Below are 22,090 nucleotides of genomic sequence, written 5' to 3'. Positions count from 1 at the left end.
ACTGACTTTTCCCAGCATCTGGCAGGCTGTTCAAACCACAAAGCATCTAGTCCAATGGTTTCCAACCTTTTAAAGTATGAGATCACTTTTTTAATTGAAGTGCAACCCAGGATCTACTGCACGCTACCCTCAAGTCCCCCCCAGCAGATCAGTCCAAGGGGGGGGGGGGGGGAGGGCGGGGGTGGTGCACGGTAGATCCTGCGTTGCACTTTAATTAAAAAAGTGATCTCACTGCCCCTGCAGTGAGGGAGGGAGTGGAGCAGAGGCAGGGACAGGGGTGAGTGGGACAGGCTGGATGGTGGGAGGACCGGAGCCCAGGTGGTTCATCCAGCTGTGTGGGGGTCTCTCACTGCTGCGTGCACTCTGGCAGAGGCCTGGGGGGCATGTGCCCCCCAATCTGTGTGCACATTTATCCTATGAAAGGTAGTGTATTTTTAACAAGCACTAATGTGTTATATCTTAAGACAGGTAAGGAAGTTGGAGTTTCCATATGCTAAGAATGGCAAGGAACTAGGGTTTTCATATGCTAAGTGGTAGATATAACCCTAGGGGCAAGTCCATAGTTTGACCATTAGTAGATCTATGATTTTTCCTAAAATTTGTAATGATAGTCTTGGACTACCTATTGGCAAAGCCAGAGACAGATCTCTTAAATAGTAAGCTTTGCAGAGACAGTAGCAAACTAAGAGGATAATGAAGATACAGTGCAAGGTACTCTCTTACCAAGACCAATTTCATCAAGCTGAAGACCATAAAGGGAGCCATTCTTATTTACAAAAGCTTGAAAGATCTTCTCCTTGGCTTGACCTATAGTATCACAATCCAGAACACTGACTGAGATAGTCTGACAGGTATCTGCATTCTCATTATCTGGGTCTTTTTCAAAGATGATATTCAGTGTCTGAAAGAATACAACATGTTATTCCAACTAACCGAAAATTGATATGATGCATTATATAAACCTACAGGCTTCACAGTAGTGAACACTGAGAATCAAGTGTTATATATAGGATTTAAGAAGTATAACCTTACATTATTTTATTAACAGTAAAGATTGTTCATTGGAGTTAAATAGTGAATCAGCAGACCTACAAAAGATGGGGAGTCAGAAGAAAATATATAACCTACATACTCCAAAACAAAAACATGTTTTTCTTTTGTTGACGTAAGATTCTTAGAAAAGGAGAAAGCGAGGGACTAAAGATTTGATAACGACACGTACTCAGCAGGTTATCATGATACACACATTATTGTGTTTTTCTTTTTTTAACTGGAAGGGATGTTAAAATGCACATAAACACATGCCATTGTTATGGCCGAGTACAACGTGTCTGTAATGGACATGCCATGGAAATTTGTGTCCATCAGAAGTCAGCTCCTTCACCACAGGGAGAGGAGCAGAACCTACTGCAGAAGGGAGTAAACAGCAAGGGTGGAGGGAGAATGGGTGGGCAGAGTTTGCCAGACATGCCAAAGACAGTCCACTGGATAATGAATCAGACCTGCAGATGAAGGCGCAATGGTATAACTAGGCAATTATAAGGACGTTCCCTACAGCTCACAGTCACAAACTAGATCAAAGGCCAGCTTATCACAGACTGTGCCTCGAGTAGGATCAGCCCAAGTCACATACCACGTAGAGCAGGGTTGGGCAATTATTTTGGGTGCAGGGCTGCTTGATGAGTTTTGGCGAGCTGTCAAGGGTCGCACAGGTAGCCCTGCCCCTTGAGTTGCCCCACCCCCTGGTTGCCATCTTGGGACGGAAAGTCCCGCCCCTTGACCCCTGACCTTTCATAGATTCATAGATGTTAGGGTCGGAAGGGACCTCAGTAGATCATCGAGTCCGACCCCCTGCATAAGCAGGAAAGAGTGCTGGGTCTAGATGACCCCAGCTAGATGCTCATCTAACCTCCTCTTGAAGACCCCCAGGGTAGGGGAGAGCACCACCTCCCTTGGGAGCCCGTTCCAGACCTTGGCCACTCTAACTGTGAAGAAGTTCTTCCTAATGTCCAATCTAAATCTGCTCTCTGCTAGCTTGTGGCCATTATTTCTTGTAACCCCCGGGGGCGCCTTGGTGAATAAATACTCACCAATTCCCTTCTGTGCCCTCGTGATGAACTTATAGGCAGCCACAAGGTCGCCTCTCAACCTTCTCTTACGGAGGCTGAAAAGGTCCAGTTTCTCTAGTCTCTCCTCGTAGGGCTTGGTCTGCAGGCCCTTGACCATACGAGTTGCCCTTCTCTGGACCCTCTCCAGGTTATCCGCATCCTTCTTGAAGTGCGGCGCCCAGAATTGCAGGCAGTACTCCAACTGCGGTCTGACCAGCGCCCTATAGAAGGGAAGTATCACCTCCCTGGACCTATTCGTCATGCATCTGCTGATGCACGATAAAGTGCCATTGGCTTTTCTGATGGCTTCGTCACACTGCCGGCTCATGTTCATCTTGGAGTCCACTAGGACTCCAAGATCCCTTTCCACCTCTGTGCCACCCAGCAGGTCATTCCCTAGGCTGTAGGTGTGCTGGACATTTTTCCTCCCTAGGTGCAGCACTTTGCATTTCTCCTTGTTGAACTGCATCCTGTTGTTTTCTGCCCACTTGTCCAACCTATCCAGGTCTGCCTGCAGCTGTTCCCTGCCCTCCGGCGTGTCCACTTCTCCCCATAGCTTTGTGTCATCTGCAAACTTGGACAGAGTACATTTGACTCCCTCGTCCAAGTCGCTGATGAAGACATTAAAGAGTATCGGTCCAAGGACCGAGCCCTGCGGGACCCCACTGCCCACACCCTTCCAGGTCGAGACCGACCCATCCACCATGACTCTTTGGGTGCGGCCCTCTAGCCAATTCGCCACCCACCGGACTGTGCAGTCATCCACATCACAGCCTCTTAGCTTGTTCACCAGTATGGGGTGGGATACCGTATCGAAGGCCTTCCTGAAGTCTAAGTATACGACATCCACCCCTCCTCCTGTGTCCAGGCGTTTCGTAACCTGGTCATAGAAAGAGACTAGATTGGTCAGGCACGATCTGCCCGCCACAAACCCGTGCTGGTTTCCCCTCAGCATAATTTGCCCTGCCGGGCTCTCACAAATGTGTGCCTTGATAATTTTTTCAAAGACTTTACCAAGGATGGAGGTGAGACTGACTGGCCTATAGTTGCCCGGGTCCTCCTTCCTCCCCTTTTTGAAAATGGGGACCACATTAGCCCTTTTCCAGTCCTCTGGGACTTGGCCCGTGCGCCACGAGCGTTCGAATATTCCTGCCAGTGGCTCTGCAATGATGTCGGCCAGTGCCTTCAGCACCCTCGGATGGAGCCCATCCGGGCCTGCTGATTTAAAGGCATCCAGTTCTTCCAAATGACTCTGCACCACCTCAGGATCTACGTATGGAAGTCTGGCGCCTTGCTGCTGCCTCTCTACAACCCCAGTGAGAGACTTGTCGTGCCCCTCACTTAGGAACACTGAGGCAAAGAACTCGTTGAGGAGTTCAGCCTTGTCCCCCCTATCTGTCACCAATTGTTTCTGCCCATTTAGCAGTGGTCCTATTTCTCCCTGGGCCTTCCTTTTACTCCCAATATATCTATAAAACAATTTCTTGTTGTCTTTTACTTGGGTTGCCATCCTCAGCTCCATGGTAGCTTTGGCTTGCCTAACTGCCTCCCTACAAGCACGAGCAGAGGAGGTATATTCATCTTTAGTGATCTCACCCTGTTTCCACTTTTTATGTGCTCCCCTTTTGGCCCTTAGGCTGCCCTGGATTTCTCTGGTCAGCCAGGGAAACCTCCTGGCCCCTTTCCCTTTTTTGCCTCGCTCGGGGATCGTCTTGCTTTGTGCCCGAAGGATCGTTTCCTTTAGGCACAGCCACCCTTCTTGGGCTCCCATCCGTTCAAAACTCCTACTCTGCAGTGCGTCCTTGACTAATCGCCTGAGTTCATTGAAATCAGCTTTCCTAAAGTCTAGCACTTTCACCCTACTAGTTACACCTTACCCACTCGATGTCTTATGTTGAATTCTATTATTAGGTGATCACTGTCTCCCAAATGGCTACCGATCTGGAGGTCCCCTATCATGTCATCCCCTGTTGCCAATACCAGATCCAGTATGGCATTCCCCCTAGTGGGACCATGCACCTCCTGTGTCAGGTGGAGGTCCTGTATACAGGTTAGAAACCTGCATGAGCGATGGGACCTTGCTGTCTGCGTCTCCCAGCAGATGTCCGGGTAGTTTAGGTCCCCCATGACTACCACCTCTTTAGCTTTTATGGTCTCCGAGAGTTGCCCCGCATCTATTTCTTCCCCTTGGTGTGGGGGTCTGTAGCAGACCCCTACCACCAAATCCCTTTCTCCTTGCCCGCCATGTAACCTAACCCACAATCCTTCTACTTCCTCAACCTCGGATTCTGTCTTGATTCGGACAGAAGCCTCAGATTCTTTGTCACTGGAAGTCCCCCCTTGCACAACTTACTAGGTAGCAAGGGGTTGTGACCCCTCTAACATCCTGCCCCAGCAGTGGGGTTTCAGGGGTATCAGACCTCCCCCAGAACTTTCCCCCTACCTGTGCCAGCTGGTCCCAAAAGGAGGAGGCTCTGGCGCCGCTTCTGCTGGCCAGTGCTGACCCAGCTGGGCTCGCCCCATCCCCAGCAGCACCTGGGAAGCTGGCTTGAGCCGCATGCTGCTCAGGATGGGACGGACCCAGCTGAGTCTGCACCGGCCAGGAAAGGCGGCATGCAGCTGAAGTCAGCTCCTCATGTGCTGCTGGGGACAGGAGGAGCCCAGCCAGGTCTGCACTGGCCAACAGAAGCGGCGGCAGAGCTGTGTGCCACTTGGGACGGGACAAGCCCGGCCAGAGCAGCAGGGGCTCAGCTGCACTTTCCCCCTGCCTGCACCGGTCAGTCCCAAGTGGCACATGGCTCTGCCGCCGCTTCTGCTGGCTGGTGCAGACCTGGCCAGCCTCCTCCAGTCCCCAGCAGCATGTGAGGAGCCGATTTCAGTTGCATGCCACCTTTCCTGGCTGGTGCCAACCCAGCCGGGCTCCTCCCATCCCTAGCAGCATGTGGCTGAAGCCAGCTTCCCATGTGCTGCTGGGGACAGGAGGAGCCTGGGCAGGCCGGCAACAGCCAGCAGAAGCAGCGGCAGAGCCATGTGCTGCTTGGGACTGACCAGCACAGGTAGAGGGAAAATGCAGCTGAGCCCCCTGCTGCTCCAGTTGGGCTCATCCTGTCCCGAGCAGCACATGGCTCTGCTGCCACCTCTCCTCCCTGGTGCTGACTGGGCTGGAACTGCGGCCCAGCTGCTGCTTCCCCTCCCCAGTGCTGGCGCAGCCCAACCCCACACAGCCCGAGCGACACGGAACGGCATGGCATGGCACGGCACGGCACGGCACGGCACAGGGAAAGCCTGCCCAGCAGCCGCTTTTCTGGGCTTACTTGCAGGGCAGGGCCCTTTCCAGTCCCGTGCAGCAAAGCAAAACCCGGCCCAGACACTGTTTCCCCTCACCGGAGCCACAGGTTCTGGCCCAGCCCCCCTGCCCCTCTCTCAAGCTGCAAATGTGGCCTGAGCCAAGGCGGGGCAAGGCCAGCTGGGGCAGGCTGAGGTCAGGGTTGGTTGCCTCACAACCAGAACCCAAGAAAACAGCCTGAGGTGCTGCAGCTGGTGCTGCCGGAGGCTTTTAGAGAGGCAGCCGCCATTACGTGGGTTTTGAAGGGGCTCCGTGGGCCACAGGGAAGTGCTTGCCGGGCCAGATGTGGGCCGTGGGCCGTATGTTGCCCACCCCTGACAAAGAGGGAGCTCATCAGTCACATCACACAGATCAAATCTGAAATTTACCATTAATGAAAGGAAGGGAAGTATGAATGTCAGCTGGGTTGCTAGTCTGAGTCAACAGTAAAGCTTTGTCTGTGCTATAAGAAGATGGTGTCACTTTGTTTGGTTCACCTGTAAGTGAAAAAAGGTTTCTGCTGGAAACTGCTTGACCAAAGCAAGTCAGGTAGGAAATAAATGATGTAACTTGAATTCATATTTCATCAGTGTACTTGCATTCTAATAAGCTATCTTCTAATTCAAGAGTTTCAAACTCATATTGTGCCCAAGGCTGGATTCAGACCTCAAGGCTCCTTGTAGGCTGGAAGTACACAGGGTGACACTGGTGATGATTCAGGAGACCATGGGGCAACCAAGGCTATATCAGCTTTTGCTTGCCCTCCTGCTGTCTAACAGCAGCAAGCCATTCCTTGGGCCACACCCTTCAACTTCCAGGTGCCTGCCAGAAGCCTAGCAGAATGGATAAAGTGGCTCTGTGGGCTGGGTTCAACCTGTGTGCCATATGTTTGACACCCCTGATCTAATGGAAATATGACTGAGGGTGTGACTCAATGAAAGAAAAATTATTAAAAGAGGAAGCAACTAAAAATGGGTGGGTTTTGAAGGGGGGACCTAGTGGCTGCCTACAACCTCATCAGGGGAGATCATCAGCAAATAGGCAGAGCCCTTTTCTCCCCAGCATCACCTGGGGTGACAAGGAACAATGGTAATAAGCTGATGGAGAAGAGGTTTAGGTTAGAGATCAGAAGGCAATACTTTACGGTTAGGGTGGCCAAAATCTGGAACTAACTTCCCAGAGGAGTGGTCCTCGCCCCCACCTTGGGCAAATTCAAGAGGAGGTTGGATGATCACCTGTCTGGGGTCTTGTGACCCCAGCATTAATTCCTGCCTGTGGCACGGGGTCAGGCTAGATGATCTGCTCAGGTCCCTCCTGACCCTAGCTACTATGAAACTATGAAAAATGTCTTTATTTTTTCCTGCTCTCATGGGAAGTAGAGAAGTTGGTTATTTCAGGCTACTGCATAGGCTGACCTTTTCTCTTATAATTGAAAATATTAACAATTATAAAAGATGTAGAGTGGTTCTTTCTGTTTTAATACCAACCATGAGTACATTTTCAAGCTAGGGTGAGGAAAGTGATCCTATGGAGACACTAATTAACTTCACTGTTGCTGTACAAACACAAGGAGCATTAAAAACAGGAACGCACAACTGCAAACATCAGGATTTAATGAACAATAGGAGGTAACTGAAGTAAATGAGAATGACTAAATCAGGACACTGAGATGTTTAATTACCAGGATAATGAGCCTACTGAAAGGACAGACTGCATGGGACAGGAGCATATGTGGGAATGGTGAGGGTAGACACTATGCCTGCAGAAAGAAGTGAAGACTGGCAAAGATGCTTTGGGTCATGTTTGATGGGAATAGCTATTAAAAAAATAATAAATTAATATTAAATGACTTAGGGCTGGAAGTGATATTAAAATACAAAAAAGCACCTGTCATTGTTAGAGCTGAGTACAGTGTAACATAAAAAAGTTTTCCCATAGAAATCTTCACCCATCAGAACTCAGTTGCTTCTCTCCAGAAGGAGCTGAGCCCTACTACATAAGTGCAGAAGTCATTGCATTGACTTTAATAGGCTTTGCGTTATGGGCCTGTAGAATAATAGAACTGCATGGACAAGGATGACTGTATCAGATTTTATCTATGGAAAAACTCCTGTTGAATTTGTATCTGGCCTCCAGTTCATTCCACTCTGAGTAGCGGGACTCCTAGCTAAACTGTCTTTGATAATGTTAATTGATTCTCTCCCCACAGTCAATTCCTCTTCCCCTTCCTGGAAATATAATCCAGCTGATTTTGTAACCTTTCAATTTAACTCTTGCTTTTGAAACAACAAAAGCAAAACTTCTCTCTCCTCTGTTGCATCTGTTTTTTCAGCATTTACATTCTCATATTTTTCCATGGAAGGTGCTGTACAACCTTCTCATAAGTCAATCTGCCAGAAATTGAGCCCTCCGTATCTACGCTGTCCACCAGAAAAAGCAACAAATACCATTCTTGACAGCAAAGTTCAAGAAGGAGGAAGATATGCAGAAGTGTCTGAACTGCCACAGCACACTACCCTTTCCCTGGGATTACCTTGATTTAATCTAGCTTTGTGGTTACCTTAATTAAGACAAAATAGCTAAGAGCTGCTATATTGCTAAGCCAAATCCAACACAAATCAGAAGGAACAAAAAGTTGCTCAACATGGCGGCTGTTCAGTAGTCTCTTGTAGGACAGTTTGGTTGTCTCCATTCAGTTCCTTTGGAACTACGGGCCACTTGTCAAAACTGTCCAATTGGTACTCAGTAGGTACACTCAGCAGAGGTCTAAGACTAAGTGGAGTGAGATGGAATGACTAATTTGCATAGAAACCAAGACTTCAAATTCTGGTCAAAGCATATTTGCTGTGCACTACGGAGAACTATGCATTGCTGCCTCCCATATTATGTGGACTTTGGTTTCTAGGCCTGTCAGTTGGAAGGCTGATCAGAAAATTCTTGGGACAGGAAGCAGTACTTGCTTCTGCCTAACATCTCTCACTCCCTCCAAACAGCATCTTCAGGCTACTAGAAAACAGGAGTAAGCAATCATCATTCACAACAGTGTAATAGTGCAAACCTGGCAGAAGCCTGGCTTATCATGGGCTAAACCAAAAACTAAATAAATGTGCCATTTGTCTTCTGCTCATTGAGCTTTTACCCCTGAGGAAGACAATCCTCATGACATTAAAAAGTTTCCTGTTAGTTGATGAGTAAAAGGAAGCTTCTGAGATGTCAAGAACAACTGGTATGGAGAATCTCAAAAAGTGACATAGTGTAGCAAGACAAAGAAAGGAACTATTATCACTAAAAAGTGAAATAAACAGCAATTAGCACTCCACCTTGCTATCCAAATAACAACAGCCAATTAATGCTTATAACAGCTCTGTAGGGTAGGGAACATTACCATTCCCTATTTTACCAATCAAGAAATGAGATGCAGCCAAATTATGTCATTTGCCTAAGGACAGTAACTGCAAGAACTGGGATAAGAACTAGAAAGTCCTGGCTCCCTGTCCAAAAGTTCTGCTCAACATTTATTTTGGATCTATTGCTATAAATTAAAAAAACCAAAACACTTAAGTACCACGATGCACAGTACCATCATTAACTGTACTCAGATACCTGACATTTTCAGAGACTTCCATCCCACAGGTGCCTAAGTTTTAATCTATTGGCATTTGCAAAGCTGGTGAAGTACTGGTACTCATCTCTACAGCTAATGAGCTGCTTGGAGCCAGCCCTAGCTCCAAGATGTGCTCAGAGCAGTCTCTTCCCCCTAAAAGGCACCTGTGGGTACTTGAAAACATAGGGTAACCATGGGAAAAGCATCAAACATTATCAAGAGGTACAGGAAGCTTGAGCTGCTATAGTATGGACTACTTAAGTGACTGACCTGGTTTAATAACTAAATCCAGGAGAGGATTTACAGCTAGGGATCCTGAGAGAAACTCAGTCTCACCAGCAGCCAGTCTCACTGCTAAGCTACTGTCCTTGGTTCATCCCTTACCTCTGTATTTCACTCCTGACAAGTTTAGCTGACTCCTCTCATGGCTGGCCTTTTTCAGGAAATGTTTTCTATGGGCCCTTAACTCTTCCCAGGCATCCTAAAAGGAGTCGATACACCTACCTCAGGGGCAGCGCCCAAGCCATGTATGGATTCTTAAATCAAAGCCACTCTAAAAGGGAATGATGATAATATTTTGCTCCTTCGCAAGGATGTTGGGAATTGCTCAGCTGATTATCCAGATTTGTACGCTGCTTCACAGGGAAAACACACAATCAGTCAGCTTCCCTTGCCTCAGGGGTGTCAAACTCTTCTGGCCCCATGGGATACACAAATTATCCAGGGCTGGACTGGACCCACAGACTGGCCTTGCATTCTGGTCCTGCTCCAGCTGCCACAGGCCTGTCCCACACTGCCCCAGAGCTGCCACTGTAGGGATGTGCTGCTCTGCCCTGGAGATGCACGTGGCCCCTCCAGGGCTGTGCTGCATGCAACAGCTGCTCCACTGCTGTGTGGGTGTCACATGGGGCTGTTCAGTATACCCCAAAGGCTGCCTGTGGGTCATTCCAAGACCCACAGGTAGCACTGAGGGCTGAATAATGCTCTGCGGGCAGAATCCGGGCCGCAGGCCTTATCTTTGACACTCCTGACTTAAATCAGTGGTGAACAACCTTTCAGGATTGGACCCACATGCCTGGATTGGGCCCAGGGGCCCAAAGGCCTATCCCTTCCCTCTCCTGGCTCCGTGTAGTGGAATCGAGCTCTGGATCCCATGCTACCCTCATCTGGCCTCATATGCCAGGATCTGGCCAATTGGCTGGGGATCAAGCACATCTGACTTACATGACTCTCAGTGGAAAATAATTTTTAGAAGGATGAAACAAAATTCCAGAGCAGCAGACTGCCTAGCGGTTATACCTCACTGCCTCACTGAGCAGACATCTACACTTAAGGATCTAAGGTTTTCTAACATTTAAAAATTAATTCGATTATTAGTAAAACCATCAACTATTTTAAACCACCAAGCAACAGAGGATCAGTCACAGAAAAGAAAACAAGCCCATTAATTCTTTCATCCTGCACACAAACAGCAATGGTTTCAAGCTTCTGCTTCTCCAGAAGCCTTGGTTAAGAGACTGTACTTTGCATAGAGCCCTGAAGGTCTCTGTAGTCAAGGTACTGCTAGAGTAGCGAAGGAGACAAAATGGGTTTGAAAGCTGAGAACCCCTCATAAAAATAATCTGCTGGTAGTGTTCAGGCTTGGGTGCTCTACTGATGATAGCTGTGGCAATACTGCATAGGAAGGCAATCTGTTAAATAGGCAGAATTTGAATACCACCCCTAAAATGGGGGTAATAATATTTCTCTCTCTCAGGAATACTGGAAAGTGCTCAGATATTAAGCAATATGTAAGCTAAAGTGAACAAGCAAAACTGCAAGTGAGCCTCTTTTTCTGCTATAATTCTTTGTAGAAAATCATTTCAGGATGGTGAAACAATATATGACCCAGTAAGAAAAATCATAAAACACATTTAGCCTGCCTGAATGTAAAATGCCTGACTTTAACAAGCCTTAATCATAAACCAATTAACTTCAGAAGCACCATATTTATACACAGATTGTAAAAGTGGAAAAGTCATTGGTGAGTGCCAGAAAACTCAGAAATGGCTCTTAGGATTGATAAAGACCCTGAAAGTCAGACAACATTAAACCAAATAGATGCATGAAAACCTTGGAGAAACACGATCAGGCGTTTTTCAAAGTGCTTTAGCTTTGTAAGGGAAACTCAAAAAAGGACAAGTTAATTTATAGAAAGACTCAGGAGGAAATTACAGGCCATCTAGTGTAACCCTGTAATATCCAGAGTTGAGATTCTTGGACTAGAAATTAGTGGCTAGCAGCAGGAAGTCACAACTCTCTGCACTGAAGGATTAACACAGGTTGCAAGAAAGACTTAAAGACTATTTTAAGGAGAAACAGGCAAATGCTTGGGAGGGAAAGACTTGATTGTGGATTGGCTCAGAAATTGCCTGAGAGACTGGGAAAATAAAGAACATTTTTCACCCTTGTATGAACATAACAATGAGATCTGAAGACTCAGGACTTTTTTTGGATTTACACTTGCTTCTGAAAATGAACAGCAAGCGGTGAATGAGTATCTAAGTGACATACTATTAAAACAGCAGCAGATGGCAAAAGAGCTGTGATTAAAACAGAAATGGATGTAAAATAATGTTTTTCCTCTAAGAACATAAAGATCATCTGTGAAATGGAAAGGAGATACTATATACAGCACACAGTTTTTCACTCCAGCTCTATATTAAGCTATAAAGACTCCTGTAAGTTATTTCAACTGTCTCATTCGTAAACTGAAGGCATTTCCACATACCAGATGGAGCGAAAAACTGAGACAGAATGTTGTTCATTAAAAAAGTGTTAAAAAACCTTGAAAACAAAAAGACTTGTGTTAGATGCAAAGAGGTTAGTAGCTGTTAGTCTGAAGTCAGAGAGAAGCTAGAGCAGAGTGGTGGGACCTTAGGGCATCTTTACATGTGCTCCCAGGATGGTGGAGGGGCATTTTAATTACAGCGGCTTCAATAGCCACTCTAATTAAAATGCCCGATGCATCTTGTGTATTCAGTGTCCCACGCCGCAAAATGGAAGTGAGGGCGCTTTAACTAAAGCTCGTTCAATGAGATTTAGTTAAAGCACCCCCACCACCATACTGAAGCACAGGAATGCTGATGCACAAGACACGGAGGCTGCTGGAATCTGCTGTGATGTGCTGCAATTACAGCACATCGGAGCAGCATCTCCGCATGTCTACAGGCACCTTTAGAGACTAACTGCTTCAGAGAAGCTTTGGTAGGCAGATCTATTTCATCAAATGCTACGAATGGACTCAGTAGTCTCTCCTCCCCCATTCCTTTCCTATTTAAAACACTGCTTTCTGCAGTCCACTCACAGCATCTGATGAAACACGACAAAAGTGCAATGAACATGAAGACATCAGCCCAGTTTATAGGTCTTTTCTACAGCAGTAAGCACAATCATCAACCAAAAGATTCCTCAAAGGTTCTAGATTAGCTAAAAAATGCTACAGAAAATGATACAGAACTTAATCCTAGATTTGACCAGTAATAGATGGGGAAAGGAGCATGTTCACCATGCACACTGTTCAATTCTGTCTTATAATTCAGTTTTCTGTGATTTCCACAATTCACACTGGATACAAGGACTGCTGATGAATACCCCTCAAAAGTTGCAAGATCCTGAAGAGTTCCTTTATACCTAACAAAATGTAAGCATCATGCTAGTATCTAGCGTGGCTTATCTGGAAACTGGATTCTATCGTTTTATTTCTGTCCTCTCCAGCCCACCCATTATTCCTCCTTTGTTTGTAGATTAAAGGCTTCCAAGAGCCAGACATTGAATAGAGTCTTGTAGGAGCTTCCTCTCCCTTGGAAAGTCCTTTATGTTAGGAAAGCACTGACCTTACTGAATATTTTGAACAATCTTTGTACAGGACAAACATGTCCTAGCTTACAGACAGGCCCATGGTCTCAATAGAGACTACAGATTCTTTTCCCATTACCTGGTTTAGCTTATCTGACCCCTTTGTTCCTATGGGGTTACAACTTGTTTGCCTCTCTCAGCACAGCCTCTCCCCTCCTTTCTCTGTCTTTTGTATGCTAATCACTCCTCCTATTTCACAGCTGTCAGGAAATAACAGGATGTATAAAGCCAACACCAAAGGATAGCCTGTACTTACTGGCTGGCATAGTATCACCTGATTGCAGAAGAAAGGTAGAGAGCCAAAAAGATCAGAGCAGATGGAAGACTTCAGGCATCAACTCTATGGTCACACAGAGTAACTAAATGGCTTAAAGCGTGAAAGAGTTTTGTGACCACTGTTGCACCCTTGGACATGACAGCCAATGGGGCACAACTGAGGCTATGGAAGGAAAGATTATGCGCAATCAGATGCCCTGAAATGGAAGCCCAGAAGGACCTTCCAAGAGGGGCTGATGCAGACTAGTCAATATGCTGATGCCTGAACCACCTGCATATGCAAACTGGGAAATCAAAAACAAACATTATCAAACGTGGCTACTCAAATAATACCATATATGCGAGTGCAGTGAAGTGCTGACCATGGAGCACTGGCTCATCTGCCAACTCCTTGGCAAGACCTGTACTAAGGAGCACCTCACTGCAGCAATGGAAAGATCCACTGCTTGTGCAGAGTTCTGGAAAAACATCTAATTTATGACAAGGAGAAGGAGAAGACTATGATGATGATGCCTATTCGATAGCCTACTCTGTACATGTCCTTTCATAGCATCATATGAAATGAGCTTTTGCTTATGAAAGCTTATGCATCTCTGATCCAGTTAGTATAAGGTGAACCTTTATCCTCCCTTCTGCCAATCTACCAGTTTTCTTCCACTTTAATAAAATGCTTTTGGTAGAGAGGCCCACAGTAGATCTTACTCTCCTACTGGAAAGGGCTGATTTATTTAAAATGAAGACAATTCCTCAGCCTGAATCTTTATTCCTAAATCTTCCTCCTTTTAATGGTAACGAGCAGTTTCTAGCTAGCTGCACTTCCAAAAAATCCTCACCTTCCAAGAGCTATCTCTAGAGTCCATTTTCTTTTTCAGCACTTGAAATTCCACTAAATCCTGGTTGGAGATTAAGCCCAAATATATGTAATTTTCTATCTACACTATACGTTATTCTAAAATAAAAATAATACATTGCTTTTTTATGTATTGCATTCCTAGTAGATCTTAATGCATTTTACAAAGGTAGGCAGCTGCTTCCTGCAAGCGACAAACCTGACCAGTTTCCCCAGCCCAAAAAGAGTTCATCGTACCACCAAAGTGTTTTGCAGGGCAAGTTTACTTGTTAACATGAAACCTTAGCACAGCATCAGGAAAAACATTTCTTCAGACCATGATGAGCCTTAAAGCCTATCCTCTCTGAAATTGTTTCAGGATTACTGCAGGGGCTTGCCTCTCTGCATCAACTGTCTCAGCTCTGTGCAAGAAACACCTGACCCTTTCCAGTTGGGCCTAATAATTGTGCACGGCTGGTCTGAGCAACCCAGGCAGTTATAGCAAGACGTGAAAGACAAAAAACTATCCTTTGAGTTTCTTCTATTTTTATTATCAACTGCCTAAAAAAATTCATGAACTGCAACCAGGTCTCTCCCCCTACCCTGAGCTACTCACTTCCATAACAAAAATAACTCTACCTGGCCAACACCTGAGCTTTATGAAACCCAGCAGTGTTGAGTTTATGAAAACACTAGCAACACCAAGGTCCAGGGCCCCCTGAACTGTAAAGCATGCTAGTCCCACTACCACAATAGCTCAAACTGTGATCCCGTATTTATAGGCACCGAAATAAGTTTCTATTCCACAACATGAGGCAAGCACTCTTTTATGCCTCTTACTACTGATTTCAATAAGCATTTGGCCTGATACTAAATTGTGGGGTGAAGTGAACACTCAGGAGGGTAGGGCAGATTTGGACAGGTTAGAAAAGTGGGCAGAACACAATAGGATGCAGTACAACAGAACAAATGCAGAGTGCTGCACCTAGGGCATAAAAATATCCAGCACACCTACAGCTGGGAAGTGACCCTCTCAGCACCACAGAAGCTGAAAGGGATCTCAGAGTCATAATGGACTCCAAGATGAACATGAGTCTTCAGTGTGACGAAATCATCAGCAAAGCTAACCACACTATATCATGCATCAGCAGATGCATGACAAATAGAACCAAGGAGGCAATGCTTCCCTTCTATGCGGCATTGGTCAGACCACAGTTGGAGTACTGCATCCAGTTTCAGGCGCTGTACTTCAAGAGGGATTTTGATAGACTTGAGAGGGTCCAGAGGAGGGCCAGTTGTCTGGTTAAGGGCTTACAGGCCAAGCCCTATGAGGAGAGCCTGAGGGACCTGGACCTCTTCAGCCTCCACAAGAGAAGGCTGAGAGGTGATCTTGTGACTGCCTACAAATTCATTAGGGGGGGCGCAGCAAGAAATCACAGATGCTCTGTTCACTAGGGCATCTCTTGGGGTAACAAGGAACAATGGTCATAAACCGACAGAGAGCAGATTTAGGCTATACATCAGGAAAAACTTGTTCATGGTAAGGGTGGCCAAAATTTGGAAAGGGTGTCCAAGGGAGGTGGTGCTTCCCCTACCTTGGGGGTCTTTAAGAGAAGGCTGGATAGGCATCTGGCTGGGGTCATCTGCCCAGGCAGGGGGTTGGACTCTTTCTTGCCCAGGGCAGGGGGTCGGACTTGATGATCTGTTGAGGTCCCTTCCAACCCTAGCATCTAGTTTTGAAAATCCCACAAGTCATCTATTCTATGTATCTTCAGGTATCTATATACCTTTAAAAACCTGGCCCTTGGGATCTAAATATTTGTAGCTGTGCCTTTCTTAAATCAACCACCTCTATGGCTTCCTACCATTCTCCTTTTTTTGTTTTTGTATTTTGTTCTGAACAGTTCTTAAAGTGATTTTTAATTGGCAGATGTTGTAGGGTAAAGGGAGAAAAATGTACTCATACGGATAGTACAGTAAAAATTTCACAAAACATCAGAAGACTCACAATGTAAACATGAGTTGGCAACTACGCATATATCCAGATGAACCTAGGTCAAGGCACTTTGATTGAGGCTAAAAGAAGACTGCAATTTTGTAAGCAATGATTTCTTTGTGAAGGCAGCAAGCAGCATATCTAATCTAATTTCGGACACACCCAACTCTACATCCACTGTGTTTGTGTCCCACCCTCCTGCATGTAACAAAGGATTAACAGGAAAGCCAGGAGTAATCGCTCTTCCATTTCATCTTCCTACTCCTTACTATATACATCCTACCCTTGAAGAGGAGAAGCAGAAAGGAGATATGTACACAGCTAGTTGCCTACCCACATGTAAGGCAACCAGCCAAGTTCCCCACCCAAGTCCTTTTCATGGCACAATTTTATTCTCCATCTTAAAATCTATGAAAAACATCAGACAAAAGCCTACCCTGGGCTGCAGTTCCAACAGGCCCCTCCTTTTTAATTATATTGCAAGGGCCTGTTTCCCTTTGGAAGCCTTTTATAAAGAACACCTGATAACTTTCCAGATGGATCTGAGACTAGAATAGAGCTGGACATTAAGGGGGCAGGCTGCCATGTCAAAGTAGCAGAATCCCATTTCAGTGATAGAGACAATCAAGAACAAAGGAGGCTGGATTTACTAAGCAGGGCAGTGGATCACATTCTAACAAAGATTTTTGATCCTCCACTTCCCCTTCTATTCATGATCATGCAGATCTCCTTCCCTTCTGAATCTCACAGACTACTTCCCCTCTTTTTTCTCACAAAAAGCCACATACCAGCAGCAACTGCATGCAAGGACAAATAACAGCAGGGAAAAATTCAGGGCAGCCTTTAGCAGGAACTATGTACTGCACTCCCTTAGGTGTAAACTACTTTCAGTATGTGTTAGGGCTAGAAATAAGGAAAATAACCTATTAAACAAGACTTGCTGCCTTTCTCTGAACCAACAGCAACTGGTCCATTGCTTGCATAATTAATGGATTTTATATCCTGCAACACTGTACACTGGGACATGCAAAATTCTGTGCATCAACAAGTATTTGTTACAAAGCAGTAGAACAAACAAAGCAAACTACCCTATGTTATATTACATAGGGGCTAGAACATGCGATTGCTTTTTCCAACGGACTTTCCTTAAAACAGGTATTTTGCTGATTATGCTTGAAATAGCTCTAAATGATGCCTTCAATAATAGCTGGATTGCAGCTATAAGAAGTGCTGGCTACAAATTGTTCAACAAAACAGTTTTCGCTATTTGGCCATTTGGAAATCTTGCATAGAAAGTTATCAGTATCAACAAACTCTGGGGGAAAACATGCCTGGTTTCCTGCTAGCTCATCTGGTGAAGAACCTGGACTTGAGGGGCTGTAGCTCTGAGGCAGAGTGAACAGGGCCCCAACTCAATCCCAGAATCTGGGACAGCCCCACTATGTGGACTGCCCCCTGACTGAGGAACCCAGGACTTCTAGACTCCCTGATGCAAAGCCAGGATCTGCAAGCCTTAGAAGTCCAGGACATTCCAGCTGCAAATAAAGACTCCTTGCAGCGTTGGGAGCTTGGAAGCCCCAAAACCCCTGACTGTGCCCAGGACTTTTCGGCCTTCCAGTTTCAGTTTGTAATTCGCAGTTAAATTACAGAAAGGCTCCAAGTGAATTACTGACTCTGAGGGCTATCTAGAAAGAAAATACAATAACAAAATAAAGCATACTGCAACACAACCTTCCTTCTGTTCATTTGATCAGCATAATCAGGTTTAAATTCATACTGTACTTTGTGTGTTCTTCAGTGCACTTTATAAGTGGAAGGAAATGTTAATACCATAAGACCACATTATTTTTTGGTCAAACCCAGGCTAACTAGAGCTCACTGCACTTCTGCAGCTGTGTTAGTAATCTATACCATTTCTATCATTACCTCTGAGAACCTTAATTTCACTTCCTGCCAAAAGGGGAATATTATAGGTCCTTTCAACATCTGGAGGGAAACTGGCCCAGGAAACCTACCAGTGTGCTGAATTCAGTCACTTGCCACAGCAGCCAGTCTTCATTTAGTGTGTTGAGGGCTTTGCAAGTTATTACATCCACAGGACCTTTGTTTATCCTTTGATTGAGGGCTGTCACAAGCAAATAAAAAGTTTCACCAACCGTCTCCTAAAAAATAAAGCCAACATGCAAGAAGTTTACTTCTTTGTTTGTAGTCTCACAGAAACTCTAACGGGATGCCAACAACTTGAAGTCCATCAAGTTCAACAAATGAAGGCAACCTCCTTTTGACCAATTTGTTCAGCTGCCCTGTAATACATAAACTAATATATGACCAGGTTCATTTATTTATCTGTATTCTTTCCCTTCCTTGCCTCAGTGTGAAAGACCAGGGTGAACTGCAGATTCCACCCAGGGCTTCTAGTATGACCTCTCTAAGACCTGTGCTGCCCACAGGCACCAATGAAGCAGCTGATGGAAAGAGTATACTTTCACATCTCGCCTGATATGGTTTGCTCAGCTTCTGGAGCTCTCCTGGAGGAACTTGCCTTTGTCTCCCTAGCTCCAGCTACTTCTTCTGGAGTGCAGAGAGGAAACTTTCCACACTTTGCAACCTCTTCTGCAGAGTCAGCAACTGGAGGTGTGCACACATGCCCCTGTGTTGTCTGCTTTCCCAGTCTGGTGAGAAAAAGAAGGGTATTGCCTTCCTTCTTCACCAGGCCTTGGCCTTAAGGTCTCATGAAAGGGAAAGTGAAGAAGAAATTGCTTTCTTCCACCTCAGTCTCTGGCTCCCATTATTCCCCAAATCCAGCAAGTAGTCTGGGAAGAATGGGGATCCCTTCTTGTGCATCTCTCTTCCTCCACCCTCTGCAGGACACCTTATATCCCAAGATTACCCCAGCTCTTCCAGTCAATGAAGAGAAATGAGGGTTGAAGAATATCTCTCCCTTGACTGCTCACTGGCTCTGTGCTGGATGGAGTCCCAGAAATGGACCCAAAGCACTCTGCTGCTTTTTGCAGTAGAAAAATCCCCCACCCTTTTGCAGCATCTAGAGCAGAGCATGTAAATTCCTACCAGGGCATGGCATGGAAGTGATAGCATCATTTTAGCGCACAAGGCAGGAAGTATAACCAAACACTGAAACCATACACAAAATGCTACCACATCCACTAGATGAAACACTAGATGAAACAAACAGAAAAATGAGTGAGGGTATTTTACCCCCCAAGCTCTTTCAGTTCTAGTAGTTTAAGTGCTCTTTGTATTAATACCAGCTAAAAGCCAAGACAGAAATGCTTTTTTCAAAGTGACAGCTTTTATGGAGAAGGGTTCACTGTGCATTCCGATTACAGTGCAACTCTTCTGACATTACCAAAAAAATATTTGAGAAGCAAATATCAAGATGGCAAACCGATCTAACCCCAAGCCCTTGAGGTTGATGACTATGATTGTTATTTAGAGAGCTGCTCTTTTCTTACACATGCAGGGTGATAGTTGCCCATGGAAGTAATCAAGACTTGAACAATGCATATTAATAGCATGAAGTGCTAGGCACAGTGTACCAAACAGAAAGTCTATCAAAGTTGCATATGAAAAAAGTCTGTAGTCTCTCCGTTAAAAATATTCCTTGTTCTTGCCTCTTATATAGTGGAAAGATCAAACTTACCCGAAGGAAACCAGAAAGGCAAACGGACATCCAGTTTGTCAGCAGTTTTTCTACCACTGATTCTGTGCGCCTTAGCATGAGCTTAGGTTGCACGTTGCTAGACTGCTCCATCAAATCCTTTGTCAAGACTTCTAGAATACGAGTTAGGTAGACTAGCTTAGTTTGTAGTGCAATGGTCAAGTAGGAAGCAAACAAACACCTGTTTACAAAAAATAAAGACAAAGCTAAACGGATTTGGATTTTGCTTTTCCAGTCATCTATGACAAGTGAAAGGAGTCAGAAGCCTTTCATAATAGTTTACTGTGATATTTGTTCAGATGAGCATGTATCTTCAGGTTATGCCTATGCATTCTGAATCTTCATTCTTTACGGACCAAAAATATGAAGTGTGAAGGAACATCTGGTTTAGAGATTTTAAAACATAATTTATACGTCTGAATTCTGTTCTGAAGAATAACAGCATCTAGTTCAAGGCAAGAGAAGTTTCAGATCGTAAAACTATAGATAAAAATGCAGGAAGTTCTTACAGTTTTGAGGTGAAGTGTCTTCCTGCCTTACTACATGTTTACATATCTACATTTGCTGATTTCTATTGTTAATGACTTGTTTCATAGCAATTTGTTTTTACCTTGTGAATTTAAAAAAGACAATGAATGTGGGAAAAGATTTTGGAAATATTTAGGTCTATGCTGTATAGAATGAAATTATATCTGTGGGTCAAAGCCTGTTGGTTTTTTTTTTTTAATTCTAAGGTTTGAGCAGAATAAACATAACAACATAATAATACTATACCTATCTTTCACCGAGAAGGTTTTCTGCTTTTCAAGGGTGTGAATGAGAGTAACAAGAAAATTCTTGTTACAAATTAAAGTCTGTAACAGAGTGAGGCTTTCATCCTTGTGAGTTTGGTCTCTGTCCTGGAAAAATTAAACAAAAATTAAAGTAAACTGTATTTTTGCATATCGTAGATCAGTGGCTCTCAACCAGGGGTACGCAAACCCTAGGGGTACTTAAAAAGGTCGCAGTGAGTACACAGAACTAATGTGGCCAATAATACGGCCGATAAATGCCACAGGTGTGCCAGGTGAGCAGCCTGGCAGCATGGAGAGCAGCCGGGTCCAGCTGGTAAGTCTGCTGTGAGGCAAGAGGTGTGGGGGGGCAGATCAAGGCTCCAGCAGGGATGGAGTGGGGCAGGGGCTGCCCAGCTGGGGCAGAGCACAGTACTGAGCCACACACAGGGGGCAGCTCCTGCCGCTACACAACCCCCCAGGAGGGCATGGGGGGTGCGTGCCCCCAGGTCTGCACATGGGGTGAAAGCGGAATGCCACTGACGGTGGGGCTGGGGCAGTGCCAGGCTGTTCCTGGCAGGGGTGCTGGAATTGCTAGGAGTGGGGGGTTCATAGATTCAGATTGTAAGGTGCTGGAAGGGACTTTACAAGATCATCAGGTCCAGCCCTCCTGTACTAGGCAGGAAAGACAACTGGGGCCAGGTGACCATTCAGTTCCCTCTTGAAGATTTCCAGTGTAGGTGATTGCACCAAATCTGGAGGGAGTTTTTTCCACAGTCTGGACACCCAAACTGTGAAGAAGTTTTTCCTAGTGTTAAGCCTGAAACGGTCTTCCAGGAGTGTGTGGCCATTACTCCTGGCTTTCCCCAAGGGTGCCCTGGTGAACAGTTGTTCGCCAAGCTCTTGTTGTATTCCCCTGATGTAGCAGCAAGGTGCTCCCAAAGTCCCCTCTCAGCCTTCTCTTTTTTAGGCTGAAGAGGCCCAAGTCCCTCAACCTTTCCTCATATGGCTTGCTTTGCAAGTCTCTGATCACGCGGGGCTCTTCTCTGGACTCTCTCAAGCTTTTCCACGTCCTTTTTGAAGTGCGGCACCCAGAACTGGCCTCAGTACTCTAGCTGTGGTCTCACCAATGCTGAGAAGAGCAGAAGAATCACTTCCTTGGTTTTGCTTGAGGTGCATTGGTTGATGCATGCCAGAGTACTGTTTGCCCTGCTGGCTACAGCATTGCACTGATGGCTCATATTCATACTGTGGTTTGTTATTACCCCTAGGTCCCTTTCAGTCGTGGTGCTAGTCAGTTTGGCACCACTGAGCCTGCAAGTATGTTGGGGATTGTTTGTCCCCAGATAGAGCACTTTACACTTCTGAATGTTGAACTTGATTTGGTTCTGATCTGCCCAACTTGTCAGCCTGTCTAGGTCTGCCTGTATCTGCAACCTATCTTCAAGCATGACTGCACTCCCCCATAATTTGGTCTCATCCATGAACTTGGCCAGTGAGCTCTTCACCACCCCATCCAAATCATTCATAAAGATGTTGATAAGCACTGGACCAAGCATGGACCCCTGATGGACACCACTGGCTACTTCTTCCCAGGACAACTCAG

The 22,090-nt window shown here is 45.6% G+C and overlaps 1 protein-coding gene across 4 annotated transcripts in view; it reads right to left on the bottom strand.

Moving 5' to 3' along the window:
- PLXNC1 (plexin C1) overlaps positions 1 to 22,090 on the bottom strand; it is a 134,958-nt gene that overhangs the window by 18,604 nt on the left and 94,264 nt on the right. For all 4 annotated transcript variants that reach the window (XM_059726195.1, XM_059726196.1, XM_059726194.1 and 1 more), the window contains 4 exons: positions 20,489 to 20,613; positions 19,697 to 19,895; positions 18,051 to 18,197; positions 724 to 901 (listed from right to left, as the gene is read on the bottom strand). In XM_059726195.1, the coding sequence (XP_059582178.1) occupies positions 724 to 901; positions 18,051 to 18,197; positions 19,697 to 19,895; positions 20,489 to 20,613 (649 nt within the window). The remainder of the gene's footprint in view (positions 1 to 723; positions 902 to 18,050; positions 18,198 to 19,696; positions 19,896 to 20,488; positions 20,614 to 22,090) is intronic.

Source organism: Alligator mississippiensis, chromosome 4, assembly GCF_030867095.1.
Source record: "Alligator mississippiensis isolate rAllMis1 chromosome 4, rAllMis1, whole genome shotgun sequence".
Lineage (NCBI taxonomy): Eukaryota > Metazoa > Chordata > Crocodylia > Alligatoridae > Alligator > Alligator mississippiensis.
Note: the sequence above shows the minus strand (reverse complement) of the source record. Positions and strands in the feature narration are given on the sequence as shown.